This window comes from Mercenaria mercenaria, unplaced genomic scaffold (genome assembly GCF_021730395.1).
Source record: "Mercenaria mercenaria strain notata unplaced genomic scaffold, MADL_Memer_1 contig_2107, whole genome shotgun sequence".
Lineage (NCBI taxonomy): Eukaryota > Metazoa > Mollusca > Bivalvia > Venerida > Veneridae > Mercenaria > Mercenaria mercenaria.
The window spans coordinates 1-15650 of NW_026460144.1; the positions used below are offsets into that span (position 1 = coordinate 1).

A 15650-nucleotide genomic window follows, 5' to 3' on the forward strand; every position below is an offset into this window, starting at 1 on the left:
CGTTATGATTATTTTACAAAATAACCTTACATCTGACATACTATCAAGACCAACACACTGTTATTCGCCACGCGTATAAAATCGTACAGTATTACCTTTAAAGTTAGACATCTAACCAGTTTCAGCTCTCAACAGCATTTTCCATAAATGATATTAGATGTAATATTAAATGTAAATCATACAAGACCACTTTAGATTAATTACAGAAGTATATAGACCGTATCCAAAACTAATAATATGTATGAACAAAATGTAAACATACTTCGAATAAATACAAACACTAACACATTTTTTTTCTTTGGTGTAAAATCATACCGACAAAATGATAGGTCATATGGCGGCTGTCATGCTTTTAGTGGCGGAGGAAGACCAAAGGTACCCCTCCGAGTATTATTTCATTTCGGGCGGACAGCTGAGTAGAACCACCGACCTTTCTAAAGCCAGCTTGATGGCTTCCTCATATGAAATAATTCTACACCTATGCGTGGTTTACACTCATGGAGGTGTAGGACAAGGGATTCAGAGTAAGCGACCACAGAGGTCTCTCAAAACATAACCAGAAAGGCATCTACCCCAATGTATTATAAGTACACTTCAATATGATTATTTACCTTTCCTTTTTTTTCTTTTTATGCAATTTGTAATCTTAAATACCGTAAGTTTCAATCAAATTTTACGAAGCTTGACTTAATGTTGCAATTAGGTTTGTACCTGACAATTATTCTGTCTTTTACATAATTTCAAATTATTTCTGTCTTTGTCAATACAATTTAATAAACTGACAGGTAATTAGAAAGAAATTGTATTTTGCAGGAATCGTTACCCGAACCTTATTAATGTTCACTTTGTCCATTTGTTCCATCAAATTTTGCGAGAACAGAACCTTTGCAAATAGTTTAATATTGACTTATGACAAATGTAATATAGCATTGACATTCGTTTTGTAATAAGTGTATATTGTTTAAATGAACAGACAATTCGAACACTGTATGTCTTCCTGGATTTCGATACCGAGGGCGTAAATAACAAAATGGCGAATATTCTGCTTTTTTCGGTATATAGGTACATATTATATGAAATTAAATACAGGAAATACATTTTCAGAAACATTAATGAATTCAACAATATATTTACTAACATTTGTGCAATTTAACGAAATTATCGATTTGACAGTGTCACTTACCTTTTTTCAGTTGTCATATAAAGATTCCAAATTCCTCAAAACTTTCAAAATTCTACCAAATACTCCTTAAGGAACATTATATCGAGGGGTGAAGTGCTTCTTTAGTGATATGCACTTAGAACTCTTTCTCATTCACCCCTCGATATGAAAAATATGTATTTGCTAGAACAAAATTGTAAGAACAGCGACAAATAAAGACAGAACATTTTCATGTGATCGTGTATGTCAAATATTATCATTTGCTCCAAAAGGAATTGAGTCTATGATATTACAGTTTGAGCTGCACATTCTTGTTTTAGGAAATATTAAAAGACGGTTCAAATATTAGGAGGCCTACTGTCTTGTTAGATAACGCTAGTAAATCAGGGACCATCTTAATTTTTGGTGATCCTTAGATCTGACTTACATTGCAATAAGAATATAATCAATCTACAAATGAAATTATGGTGTAATCAGTTTTCATAGTGTTAAGTAAATTTATTTTACACACAAACAAAATCATTAAGAACAATAAACTCTCCTTTTCGGTTACAACGAGTGACCTTCCAGGACTACATGAGGAACCTAGAGTAAAATCGGTTGGAACTAAAGAGGAGAGAATGTGTCTTGTGCTAATGTACAACTGTGACTGATCATATGAAAAAGCATATTTGTTTATATCAACACATTTGATGTAGTTTTATTAATTAACTGTTATTGAGATATCAAATTTTCGCAAAATTTGCTCAGCATAACGATATAATAAAACATGTAAACTCACCCTCTGTTTATCCGTTGATAGATACACTTGCGGCATAAAAATAACTTATGTAACCCTAACCTAACCCTAACCCTAATCAGATTGCAACGTAATATCGTTGTAAGGACATGTTTTGCTTGCCGGCATTGAATTACATAGCAACGCGGGTCATAGAAATATTGAATAAAATCATCTGTTTACAGCTGAGTCCACATCGCATAAATCAGACACGGTAAAAATTAAAATATTGTATAAACATCATCTGATACCGACCGGGGACTTGATTAGCTACCCGATATATCGTGAAGAGTAGGTCATTAATGAAAAAAAAAATAAGTACTTCATGTCCTAAATGAAAAAGTACAAGGAATCTAACCCGTGATGACAATCGGCAATTTCCGTTAGGTGAAGTATTTTCGTATGCTATTTCATGATCATTCGGTCATGATATAACACCGACTTTCATCATAACCGGAGACTAAAGAGATCGCCTAGATAATTGAAGAAAATGCCGATTGTCATTACGGGTCCGTTATCTTGTTATAACGTTAACTAACCTCAAGCTCGTATTTGAGGGGATACGACGTGCAAATTGTTTAGTTATCCTATTTATATTTAGAAAGAAAATAATATTGTTAATTTTATAATTTAACAGAATAGTTGCTTTTTTATCTGCGGCAAGCTTTTAGTCTCTGTATGCCTAAATCATATTTTACAGATTTACGAAGTTACGCCAAAGAAAAGAGGTGCAAAGCGACCTTAAAGATGTTAACTAGTTCTGACTTGCTATACTAACTGGTATCTTACTCTGGGGAATTCCATTCCATGCCAAAACACAATACAAGTAAGACCGGATTTTAAAGACGTAATACAGTTACTGTCTCCATTATATATGTAGTACGTCTTTGATTTGTAAGCTGGTTTTAACATTCCTGAAAAAAATTAAGTATTGCCATTGAGAAAGGTTTATTTCTTCAGGAATCTGTAATGACTGTTTAGTGGCCTTATTCATTACAATTATACAATTTACCTGTCATTCTAATTTAGGTTGCTGTTTGCCATCGTACCTTCGGGTTTCGCTGTCGTATCCTCGCGCTTGGCCACCTTACCGTCATGCTTTGCATGTTGCTGGATAAACGGATGTACGGTTGTGAAGCGCGACGTTTTTCTACCATAGCAGCTTTGCGATCGTTCCTCTGCGCTTAGCGTTTACAAAGGAACATGCGATATGCGCAGATACGATCGCAAAACGCAAAGTTACGATGACCGCCTTGGAACGGTCAGTGGCAAAACCACCACTGGGGAGCTTAAACCGGTTTATGGTGCACCCCACCAAAGTCACAGGACAGTGTAAATAAAAGTTATCCCCGCCAGGTGACTTTGTCCCGTGACTTTGGAACATGGTGGGGTAAGAGTGAGGTTAGGTCACCATAAACCGGTTTAAGCTCCCCTGTGGTGGTTTTGCCACTGACCGTTCCAAGGCGGTGCCCCATGTGTTTTTTATGTGTTTTTGTCCTTGTGTGTTTACCCTCTGCGTGCGTGCGTGCGTGTGTGCTTGTAAACGGTTTTTAGGGTTATCACAATGATTAAGTTCTACTCGGAAACGATTCCTATTTATTTCGGATCATTGGCTCAAAGGTCAAGAGCACAGGGATCTGGATCCATTTCAGTGTTATAGTTACATTGTTCAAACTTTACATGATGACGCAGCAACACTTGGAAAGAATCCTTGTTGTTTTTGGTGTCAATAAGCAAAAGACGCAAAATAATTTCGAGACATATTATGTTATATTATATAAAAGCTTCAGCTTTAAAACTAGATGACTACGCACCAAACAAAGACAATTCCTGTTGTTTTTAGAGTCAATTAAACAAGTGTCAATGTTACAATGATGAGGAAACTGGAAAAAGATTTCCGGAATACTATTCATTAAGTATAATAGCTACGTCTTCAATATTTCAGTACTTATAACATGTGTAAATGCTGAGTTCTGCTCAACCCGGGGCTGGAGGACTTGCACGGTAGCTTGCATTTTCACTACCGTCCATGAACAGGCTCAATCAAACCGAGCCTGCAACATTTTCGTATATGTCGTGTTGGGCGACCATATGGTTTGACATTTTTATTTATGTCGTGTTGGGCGACCTGTGGTTTTCCACTTTTTTTATTTTCCTATCTTACACAATTACTAAGTACCATTACAGGAAAGTCTCCATTTTGGGGTCAGTGGCTTGAAGGTTAAAGTCTAAGGGGCCTAAATTAATTTCTGGTAATTTGTTCGTTTTCGGGCGTTAAATCATTAAGTATAATTTTAACTCTTAATTCAGTTTTTTTTAATATTCATCTACATCAAGCACCCCAACCACGTATAGCCCAAGCCTCCTTGCCTCTGTATTGTACTCTACTGTTTGCCGATTCTTGTCTTTTCGTCAATCTAAATGTTTAAGCCATTTAGGTTTGAACGTGTAAGGCCAAATTTTATGCAAGATTGTGCATTTCTGAATTTGGGACATCAGACACAGACTGAAGTTAACAGCGATCTGTTTCAATACACAAACGATTGTGGTGTGATAGTAATTAAAATTATTTACATAGCATTATAAAACCTATTGCGAAAATGATGAGCTCTTGTTTTGATTTGTACAAAATAAAGTTCATCTATTTTATCATCATCTAAAATGAACTTAATATTAACATATTATACATGTATATTAAAGTATTTGACAGCAATTAACAGTTTTTTTTTATTTCAATACTTTTATTTACACACCAGCTTATTACTTAGTTTATATAATGTTCCCTTTAGTATGAAAATAATATTTCATTACTTATTTTGCTATTTTCTCGACAGTTAAGAAACAATACTGCACTAAATTTTATTCCATATTTGAACAGATAAGACTTTCTTTTCTCCGTACAATTGGGAACCTTCGAGGCAGAGTAGTTAAGGTAGCAGACTTAGAATCACTTGCCCGTCGAATCCTCGTTTGGGGTGTAGAATTCTTCATGCGAGGAAGTCCTCCAGCAAGCTCACGAAAGGTCTGTGGTTTTTCCAGGGGGGCCGTCCATGCCTAAAACATTTCTTAGAGGCAACTGGGATCTTCGTCCACCAACAAAAAGCTGAAATGCCGCTATATAACCTAAATATTGCCATAGTGACGTAAATACTAACAAAACATTTCCCCCATGCACTGAGTAACGTTTACTTTTTCACATTTAGCAACCCTTTTCATCGGTCCAACCCATTCCATTTGAAAATATCTGTAAATCGGCAAATTTGTTTGTACATTGTACTTTTAATGTATTGTGCATGCATACTAAGTTCTACATGTGCGTTACTTTTTCGTCATCATTTTTTTTTCTTCCAGAGTTGCACTTTTATCGCTTACATTAATTTCTTGGTCATCATCCTCATCACGAGCCCAATCCTGTAATTCACCCGACGCAAATATGATGTAAAATATTGCGCCAAATGTGTAGATTGCAGCCGTAATATAGAATACTGTCTTCCACTGCTCTTTTGTTTTCTAAAACAATTAAACAAAAATGAATAACACATGATAACTAATCTTACATTCTTTCTAACTTATGTACACATTTTCTATACTTTTTGACATTTACTTGAGAAAAAAAATGAACAATGTTTTCCCTGTTTGACCGTTTCAATAAGTAGAGAGTTGTGGTTTATTTGCAATAGATTTTAAGAATAGGATTTATTGATATGATAAAAAGAAAACTAACAATTTGAAAACACTAATTTCAAAAGCAGAATAAAGATAAAGACAGTATTTCAATTCTGCCAAGGTTTAACGACGCTTAATAGAGAAAACTTTTTCACGTTAAGATAAAAGTAGTTATTACATCTACTGTTATAAATCCAATTGCTAAGGGCGCGAAGAAACCTCCAAGTGCACCGGTGGTGCTAGCAATCCCTTTAATAATACCAGAATATCAATGTGCAATGTCGACAGGATTAACTACAAAACCACTGCCGTACTGGCAACCAGACATAGTCATGCCCAGAGTCAACATGGCAACTGCAATACCCGGGTCGTTGGCAACATTTCCCAAGATAGCAATAACTATTGCCGGTAAGATGTTACCTTTAAGAAAGAAAATAAAAAAAAACAGTAATAAATCACTATTTACAATTTGTTTTTCGTATATTTCAGAAGGAATCAAAGATAAAACATCAAAGATACATGTTTGTTTTTTTTTTTGTAAACCAATTTAAAACTGAAATACGCTATTTTACAAATGACGCAATCTCGAGGTGACTGAAAAGTCATTAAAGCAGTTTTTGTTCAAAAACGGAAAGATTTGTATGTAATCACCAATGCTTTTACATTATATTAAAAGTTAAAGATTTACATAAGATAAAAGCAAATATATACTTATAATCAATGACATCGCGTTAATGGAAAATACGTTTTTTCCCACCTATGCTGTTAAAGACTTTCCTTGCTGTTGTAGTTGAAATGTAACCTCGTTTTCGAAGGAAGTCGGCAAGATGAGCAGACACGTTAGAAATGACCCAGAAGCCAAGATACGGTAGAGAAGCAAGAAATCCCGCCTAAAAAAGTGCAGTGCATTATACATTTTTGAGGCTGGCTTGAAACAAAATGTATGTTGACATCGATAATTTTAAGTTAAATGAAATTTGTTTGAATAAGAGATGTCTTATTTTCATTGCATTATTATGAGTTTTGTTATTGTAACAACGAAGTTGTTAAGGGAGGTATACTGGTTTAAGGTTGTCTGTCTGTCCGTCTGATCCACCCGTCCGTCTGTCTCTCTGTCCGTCTGTCTATCCGAAGACACAATTTTTTTGCGCACCATCTCTCCCCATCCCCTGGACACAATTTAATGAAACTTTAAACAAATGATTAGTATTGTGCATGGGGTCAGATTGAATACCTAATAATTTAAAAGAAGAAACATATTGACCAAATTTTGATGTAGTATTTATGATAATTCACTAATTTCTATGTTAACATCAACAAATATTCTCAAGATATCGTTATATAACATAAAACTACAAACTAAAGGGTGGAGATATATAATAAAAGGGTTACTACAATAGTATCTAATTCGGCTCACGTGGATTTTGCAAGGACGGATCACACTCAGCTCTATCGCGCCTTCTGAAATCCGATGTTGTGAATTTTTTCTGGAACCAAAAACAGCATCCCAGATCGAGTTACTTTTATACTAACTCTATTATATCTGTTAGGTGTCGACTTTACAAAGAAAGACTTTAATTCATCTTGGCCAGAAAGCATTGGGACAACGCACGTGTTTTTATGTCATTTCCTTATCTGCTGTAACTCTTACCTGTTTACTTATATCTATATCAGATTTAAGTTGTTCTACAATATATTCCCTTTCCTTCACAAAGATCCTGGGATGTAATCCTGGCGAGTCATACACGAGATACATCCAAGCCAAGAACCATACTACACCAAGAGAACCTAAAGATGCGAAATTAAAATCTGTTCGAAAAGCACCACACATTGATGTAAATATAACTTAATTTTGTATGTACATGAGCTTTATGTTTAAATCTGAACGAACATCAATTTAGAGAATTCAAGATGTCTATTTTTTACGTTTGGTGGTAATCGTGCAAATCTTATATAGAATGATCATTTTTATGGAAATTACTTTTATCTTTATACATATGTAGCATTTCATGCAAATATATAAAATATTTATAAGTAATTATATAGTTATATAATCCGTATAATGCTAATTTTAATGGTTTTCCTTGGATTGCTCTACGTTACTTCGTAGTTATTGTATCACCCTATGCAAGAACATATCAGTCTTACCAAATACATAGAATATGTTAGGCCAACCACCATCGAAACCATCGACACATAGGACACCACTGACAGGAAATGCTACCATCAAACCAATCTGATTCCCTGTTTTATTGAATTATCTAATTATCTCAATTAATATTGTGCCTGCACATTTTTTATCTTCTAACTCGTGTTTGCCTAAGTTACTGGAAACCTTTCATCAAGATCTACTTGGAAAAGCTAACAAAAGACAATGTTGTAACTGTTCGTCTTTCAGTTTGTTTTGGTTATCCAGGGCCCGTCTTTTTCTTAGACTTGATCACTATAAAATATGCTTTAACTTCATTTACAGTAAAATGAAACCAACATGTTTTTTTTCTGTAGCTGTAGAAAACTGACGCTACAATGCTAATACATGTATAACAATGGCAGAGTAAAATGAAATTTACCGTTTTAAAGTCTAAGTTAAAATGTTTACAAATGCAGATCTAGACCTGCACCATGGACAAAAGGTCGAGATTCAGTTGGAAGTCGAAATCACGAACTGGCTTATCTCAAGATTCCTGTATCTCGAATACATTTTAAAGTCCCGTACCTAAAGCATATGACAAACTATCATTTGAAGTCGACATTCGGTTATCTCAAGTTTAACACTTGAGCTTTAGGAATTTGAGATAGAGAGTTTCACCTGTATAAACTAGACACCTCTTGTGTTTATGTCACTAACCTTTATTTTTTGTCGAGAAAGCATGCTTTGAGGACTCGGATTTCGCACATGAAAGAATTCGAAATGAATGAACATTTTTACAAAATGGTACATTATAATATCATAGATAAATCAACTACAATATAAACTATTAGTGTTTAATCGGAAAAGTAAGTGAAAAATATACTAAATAATAATTGCGTGGGTTGCATGTTTCTTTAGTTATTAGTTACGAAGACGGTGAAAGCTATATATATATCTTTATTTACAAATTTTCATACCTAACAAAAATACTTATAACGTCTGACCAGTGAAGACAAAAGTTGTAGATGAACTTCTTTGAAACGGAGGTATCCAGTAAAACAGAAACGTTTGCATACATGGAAAACCTGTACCCTATAAAAATGAATAAACAGTCAAGTAGTATTTCCAATGCACAGATAAATGATTACTAGATTTTGGTAAACCAGTTCTATCAAAACCAGACACGGTTTCAGGCAGCAGAAATATAGTTTTCAAGCAGACCAGATGGATACTGGATATGTGTATGAAAATTAATTAAACATATGTGTTGAAATAGTGCTAACATGTTTGTGAGAAATAGCAACATGATTACATTGCAAAATCATATTTAGCGCATTATCATTATTAAAGTCTTAAACGGACCCATTCTTCGCGATAATAATCCATAATACCTTATATTTTGGGAACTGTTGCATCTACAAAAATATACTAAACAAGCAAATATAAGTTATATCTGTTTTGTATTTTTCTATCTCGTAGAACCTTTATGTTCTTGTTCATCTGCCTGTTGTGCCATTGTGTTAGTGAGTAAATGCTTTGTCATGTTGTCTTTGTATATAGGCTATATGTACAAGAGTACTTTTTTATAAATTAAATGATATGCCTATTGCCCAAACCAATTTGTTAGTTATTCATATGGTGGAGGTAATTGTTATTTTCATAGCATGAAAGATACGAGTTCAGAATTAACTGGTTTAAAATTTTTGAGACCGTTTCAAGACAATGTCTCGTTTTCCTTTAGTTTTTTACTCAATGTCCTCGATTTCATATGTTTTACGTCGTCTATGAAGTATACAAATATCTATTATATACATATCTATACAAACACAGGTATACCATTTCGATCCAGGTCTTTGTGACAATACTGGTAGTATGTCACAGGATCACTATGCAATTCACTTCAACGCCTGTGCCACAAAACCAGCTCCGATACGGAAGCCAGTTTCATTTCGGAAATTACGCTCTATTGACGAAGTTCTTTCAGACAAGACATCTCAACGTCCCTTGAACTAAATACGTTTCCAGAAGGCATAGACGTGGATTAGCTAGTAAATGCATATTCAAAAGATTATCCTTACTGATAGATAAACATGCCCCCTTACGCACAAAAGCTATCGTTCTTCGACCTAGCTGTCCGTGGTTCACAGACGAACTTTATGAGGCTAAACACTTGAAACGCAAGCTTGAGCGGAAATGGCGTAAATCTAAACTAACAATCGACCATCAACTTTATAGGGACCAATGTGCTACCATGAATAAACTCCTAATTCAGGCCGGAACAGACTACTTCTCTGAGAAGGTGAAGTCGTGTGGCACTGACCACAAAAGTTTGGCCAAGATAACCAAAAATCTACTAGGAGACAGCAATGATGCTTGCCGTCCCTCATCATCATTAAGGGAACTTGTGCAGAAGTTTAGTGCCTTTTTCATCGAGAAAATTGAAAACATTAGGAATGACATTATTTCGCACAGCCAAACTGATTGTGATTCAGTTGACTTGCATTGTCCAGAACACCAGGAAGTAGCAAACTGTCTTATTGATTTGGCTCCTACAACGATAGAAGAGGTAAAACAAATTATACACAAATCTCCAAACAAATCCTGTGAACTTGACCCTTTACCAACATGGCTTTTGAAGAAATGTCTCGATATGCTCTTGCAGTTGATAACAAACATCATAAATACATCAATGGAATTAGGTTATGTACCAAAAGAGTTTAAACGTGCTAGGATAAGACCCCTGCTTAAGAAACCAGGTCTTGAACCAAACATTCTCAAAAACTACAGGCCTGTTTCTAACCTCCCTTTCATTTCAAAAATCTTAGAAAAGGTAGTAGATGTTACACTATTACACCGACTCGAACATCATTTTGGAGTCACAGACAAAGCACTTGCATGGATGTCATCATATCTTAGTGACCGCTATCAAACTGTGTGCGTTGACGGTGAGTTGTCGACGCCTATGTTGATGAAATACAGTGTGTCCCAGGGATCAGTGCTTGGTCCAAAGAACTATATTATGTACACTTAACCCGTGGGTGCCATATGCAGACGTCATGGACTTCGTCACCATTTCTACGCCGATGACTCTCAATTATACCTATCCTTTAAGCCGATAGATGCTGTGGCTAGAAGTGAGGCTTTGCGCTGCATTGAGAGCTGTCTGGCTGAAATTGTCTCGTGGATGCATTGCAACATGCTGAAGCTCAATGCTGATAAAACGGAGGTAATGTTATTCACATTAAAGCGTAACTCCAAGTACATTGATGAAGTCTCTGTGAAGGTCGGTGACTCTGTGATAAAATATGGATATGGAACAACAAGTCAACTCTGTTTGCCGGGCTGGATATGCACAACTTCGAAGAATAGGTCACATCAGACGGTATCTTACCTGTGATGCCACAAAGACCTTTATCAACAGCCTGGTTACTTCACGGTTAAACTACTGTAATGCCTTGTTAAGTGGTATTCCAAACAGCTTACTTAACAAGTTGCAACATGTCCAGAACACGGCAGCTCGCGTCATCACCAAGACGCCCCGTCGCAATCATATAACACCGGTTCTGAAGGAGCTCCATTGGTTGCCAGTAAAATACAGGGTGCAGTACAAGGTTCTGACCCACACCTTTAAGGCTTTACACAATCAGTCCCCTGTCTGTATTAGGGATATGATAGAAGTGTATAAACCGGTCAGAAACCTAAGATCACAAGACACGCTGTCACTGGTTACACCTTAAACTAAAACCATGATGTATGGCAATCGAAGCTTCTCGTGCACTGCTCCAAAGCTTTGGAACACCCTTCCCGTCAAGATCAGGGAAGCTGACACGCTAGCTGCTTTCAAAAGCCTGCTAAAAACCCACTTCTTTATACAATATTTTGTTAACTGATTTAATTGATGTTTTTTTTTTCTTCTTCATAAAACTGCATAATACAGTATTTCATTAAATACTTTTAAATATGTTTGTATGTTTATCTTGTTTAATCTATACGTTTTACATTTATGAATTTTATTAATGTGGAATGCATTATTTTTGTATGCGTATTTGTTAGTATTTTTGAAAATTTTCTGTGAAGCACTTTTGAACGTGTACATGTGCATGAAAAGAGTGCTATATAAAGTTGGTATAATAACAATAAATAATAATAAATAATTTCGTCCTAAGTAGGTTGCATTCTTGGAACGCAGATTTTGCTGCTGGTTTTTATCTGACATAGTCCAGTCAAAACACGTATAACTATAAGCACAACCACACTTGTCCTCGCAGCTAATGGTGTGAATAATGTTGCAACAGCACAAACAAACATGCTCCAGCCAAACAAATGTTTTCCGCCATATCTTCCCGAAAGCCAACCGCTTGGTAATAGTGTTAGCGCATATCCAAGATAAAAGGAACCAAGTATAAGTCCTTGAGTCTCTTTGTCCCAATCAAACCATTCATGGGTTTGATACCTGTACCTGGACTCGTATTGTAAATAAAATTCGTATGTGACAATATTACGGTATCACCAATTTAAAACAAATATATAAATGCTTACTGACTATCATGTATATCATTTGTCTCCTTTGAATATATTTAGTCAAATGGTATCACATTAATATGTGGTTTACCACGTGCAATTGTTTAATGCATTTAAGTGAGATCAGAGAAAAATGTTATGATAGATCAAAATTTTGCTTTAAGATATTAGAAAAGTAGCAAATGTTTCATAACAAACCTCTGGCATATAACTTTCTGAAACATTTCCATCGGCAAAACTGCTGGTATTGCTCGTCTCAGATCCCGTCATACACACTATTGCAACACTCATGGTTACTCGCAAGGCGTATAGATTCACCAATCCACAGAAGCCGATAACGATAAGTACAAAACGGCTTGAGCACCAGAACGATTCTTACAATTATAAAACAGATAAGGCAAAATTATACTCTCTGAAAGCCAGAGCTAAACATTGCAAATCAGGTCAAACACAAAGAAGAACTTAAGTGAAAAGATATAGTAGACGGAATGTTTCAAATATGAAAGATATACCAGTTGGTATGTGGTAACAAGGGGGAATGTAAGAACAGATGACAACTTAACACTTAAGCTATTTTCAAAGTCCGTGACGTTCGCAGCTTAGGAGACTAGCGACAGTGTTAAGTTTTCAGTCTTACAGCCAAGCAGGTTATGGGTAGCAGACCGATATCCTACACGCTGTCTTATCCAGTTACTGAGATTAGACCGAATGGCTTGTTTTCTCACATCAGAGCTTTGTAAAGAATTTTCCAGATCTCCAAATAAAGTCGTATTAAATGAATAAAACGCTTTGAAGGTCTAGAAGATTAGTGGCCTAGTATAGTAGATCCCTATATGATCATCATGGCAAGTTGTTTAATTCACTGACGTGTTAAATATGGAATCAGATCAAACTGTACGGTCAATATGATAGATTCGGGAAAAAAAACGTTCAAGGCCGTACCTTCGCAAAATCAAAATGTAGACAGTAATTTTTTAAGGGGCTGGGAGACCGGGTGAACATCAGCTCTGAAACTTCATGCAGTTCATTTTGAGACATAATTTTATGACCTAAAAGTAAAATTTTACATGTCTATTTTACAGTATTTATAAAACAAAGTACATCCAGGCAACTAAAACAATAATACAGTTAAGCTTGCTTGAGAAACTACGTCTACCAAAAGACCACTAGCATAAAAAGACCACTTTCTGTGTTCCTTATTTTGTTGTTAAAGTACAAATTATATTGTATTGAAACACCTTTTTAGTTAAGACCACTTCTTGCCCTTCTCCTAGGTGGTATCTTACTTAGTTTTGTAAATAAACTTACTTGTGTGTATACAGAAATTGTGGTGAAAAGAACGAAAATACATATACATAGCAGTTCACAAACTATTCTGATGTAAAGAGTTAACTAAACAATTATTATCTGACCAATTATGTGACCTAATGGATGATTTATTTTTACGATTTTATAATAAATATATTTTTGTAATTGTTGTTGTTAAATACAGACATAATTACACGAATATTATGAGTTAAATATACAGGGAATGACATACAATTATTTTATATTTGGCGAAAATATTTGTAGAGCTTAAAATGGCAATACGATGTATTTGATCAGAGTGTTTGTAATTACTTTACAAGCGTAGACTGACTAAGGCTAAAAACATATCCGTACAATTCTTATATTAACTAGGGTCTGTTACTGTAGTGTAGGGTTCTAGGCTGCTCTGCTAGAATACTAAATTCATGCTGCTAGGCTTCTACATCGTTTACGCAGATAGACTGCTAACTTGACACCGCTATGCTCTGTGTTGCTAACCTCACGGTCATCAAATATGATTTTCAAGTAGTTTGACAAGACATTTTCAATACTATCTTTAGTATAATTACTTGCTGAGGTAAGCTGTAAAATTAATGACAAAATACCAGACTTTAAAGTAAAATATATATGATAAACATGAGATATCAGTACACCAATGTACTAGACACCATGTCTGAAATCAAAACATAGAGAGCATAACATTTACGGACATGACTAAACAAATTACATGACAAAATCCAACATCCTCTGTCCTCTCTTGTAAAATTGAGGTTATAATCATCACAGTGTCTAACACTTGAGTACCTATCACACCAACAAAAGGGTATCAACTACATGTGAACGAAAAGCTTGCTGTGTGTTTTACGAATTTTTCACGGTACGCTTGAAAGACATTTCATAACATATTTTACAAATATTTGATAGAAATAAGCGTTATGTTTAACTTTTCGTAGCTTGTTTTTTTTCTCACTCAAACCATGTTGTTACGAAAAAAAGTTAATTTAATAGATGAAAATCTTAATATTAAAAGGCAACGACGACATGAATATAATCATTTTAATTTACCTTCAAAGCAGGTATACTTTCCGTCTACATTTTCATAGTGGATGTCTGTATCCATGTCTATTTTCTGTTGTTCAAAAACTGACATACTGTTACTGACAGATGTACATTCTTCGGAACAAGTTTTTGTTTCGACAACTGTGGAAATACGTATATGAATTCGTTGATTGTACAGAGTCCCCAAGTTTTAAGCCTGTTTTAAGTTCAGTCTCTGCTTTTTCGACAGGATTGCAACCATGATCTAAAGTATATATATCAACTGTTAATTCCTTATAGAGGATTTCAATACCAGGTGACATTTTGTAGTTGTGTCAATACATGTTTTTTACTTCTTTAAATTTCATACTCTCATGTTTCAAACAACTGTAAGCCTTTTGTGTCACACTGTACACGTGTGTTTGGAACTTTATCTATCGAATTTCAAAGTTGCGATGTTTATATATATATTGCATAATATCATAAGTATTTAGCACTCTTCTCGTGACAAACACGTTTAAGGGGAACATTACATACATTCATACGTATTGTTTCGTTTTATCATCACTTTGATACTTCCGAGGCTTTATTAAAAGAAACACACATCACATTCAGTATTTTCGAGATTATTTCGATTTATTTTTATTCTTTTCAGCCGGTCGACATGTACATATTGCGATTTTTTCTTTCTTTTTTTATTTTGACGGTTGGAAATTTTTTTTCTCGTTTTTGCAAAAAATGAAAAAAAAAGAAGCACATGTCACCTTTATCCCACCATACTTTGTTTAGTTTTTAGCTAAATTCAAACTTTGACATGGAGATGTACACTACGAACAACTACATTATGCGATTTTTTTTGATATTTTAAAGGCAATTAAGTTCTACACGCACTAACATAAAAAATCACTTGAAACGGTTAAAGAACTAAGTTTTATGTCTCAGTTACCTTAATATTCAACGTCAATTTTCTCAAATATTTTGCAAGGTTTAACCTTTAGCCTGATTTTGCCTTTTCAACCAGTGCAGACCAAGATCATGCAGGCTGA

General features: G+C 34.9%; 1 protein-coding gene across 1 annotated transcript; it reads right to left on the reverse strand.

Annotated features, from left to right (window-relative positions):
• Positions 1-4698: 4698 nt before the first annotated feature.
• Positions 4699-14716, reverse strand: LOC123528063 (sialin-like). Its single transcript, XM_053533200.1, has 11 exons — positions 14632-14716; positions 14294-14370; positions 14019-14148; positions 12457-12632; positions 11923-12234; positions 9220-9298; positions 7755-7850; positions 7258-7394; positions 6352-6496; positions 5905-6026; positions 4699-5450 (listed from the first exon to the last, which is right to left on the reverse strand). Exons 1-11 carry the CDS (start codon positions 14714-14716, stop codon positions 5259-5261), a joined length of 1551 nt encoding a protein of 516 aa, XP_053389175.1. The 3' UTR covers positions 4699-5258.
• Between the last annotated feature and the right edge of the window lie 934 nt (positions 14717-15650).

Coding starts and splice junctions, on each gene's coding strand:
- LOC123528063 (XM_053533200.1), bottom strand. CDS start 14,716: ATGTCAGTTTTTGAACAACAGAAAATAGACATGGATACAGACATCCAC. Junction 14,371..14,631: donor AAAGTATACCTGCTTTGAAG/GTAAATTAAAAT, acceptor TTGGTGTGATAG/GTACTCAAGTGTTAGACACT. Junction 5,451..5,904: donor GCCAGTACGGCAGTGGTTTT/GTAGTTAATCCT, acceptor TAATTGTTTTAG/AAAACAAAAGAGCAGTGGAA.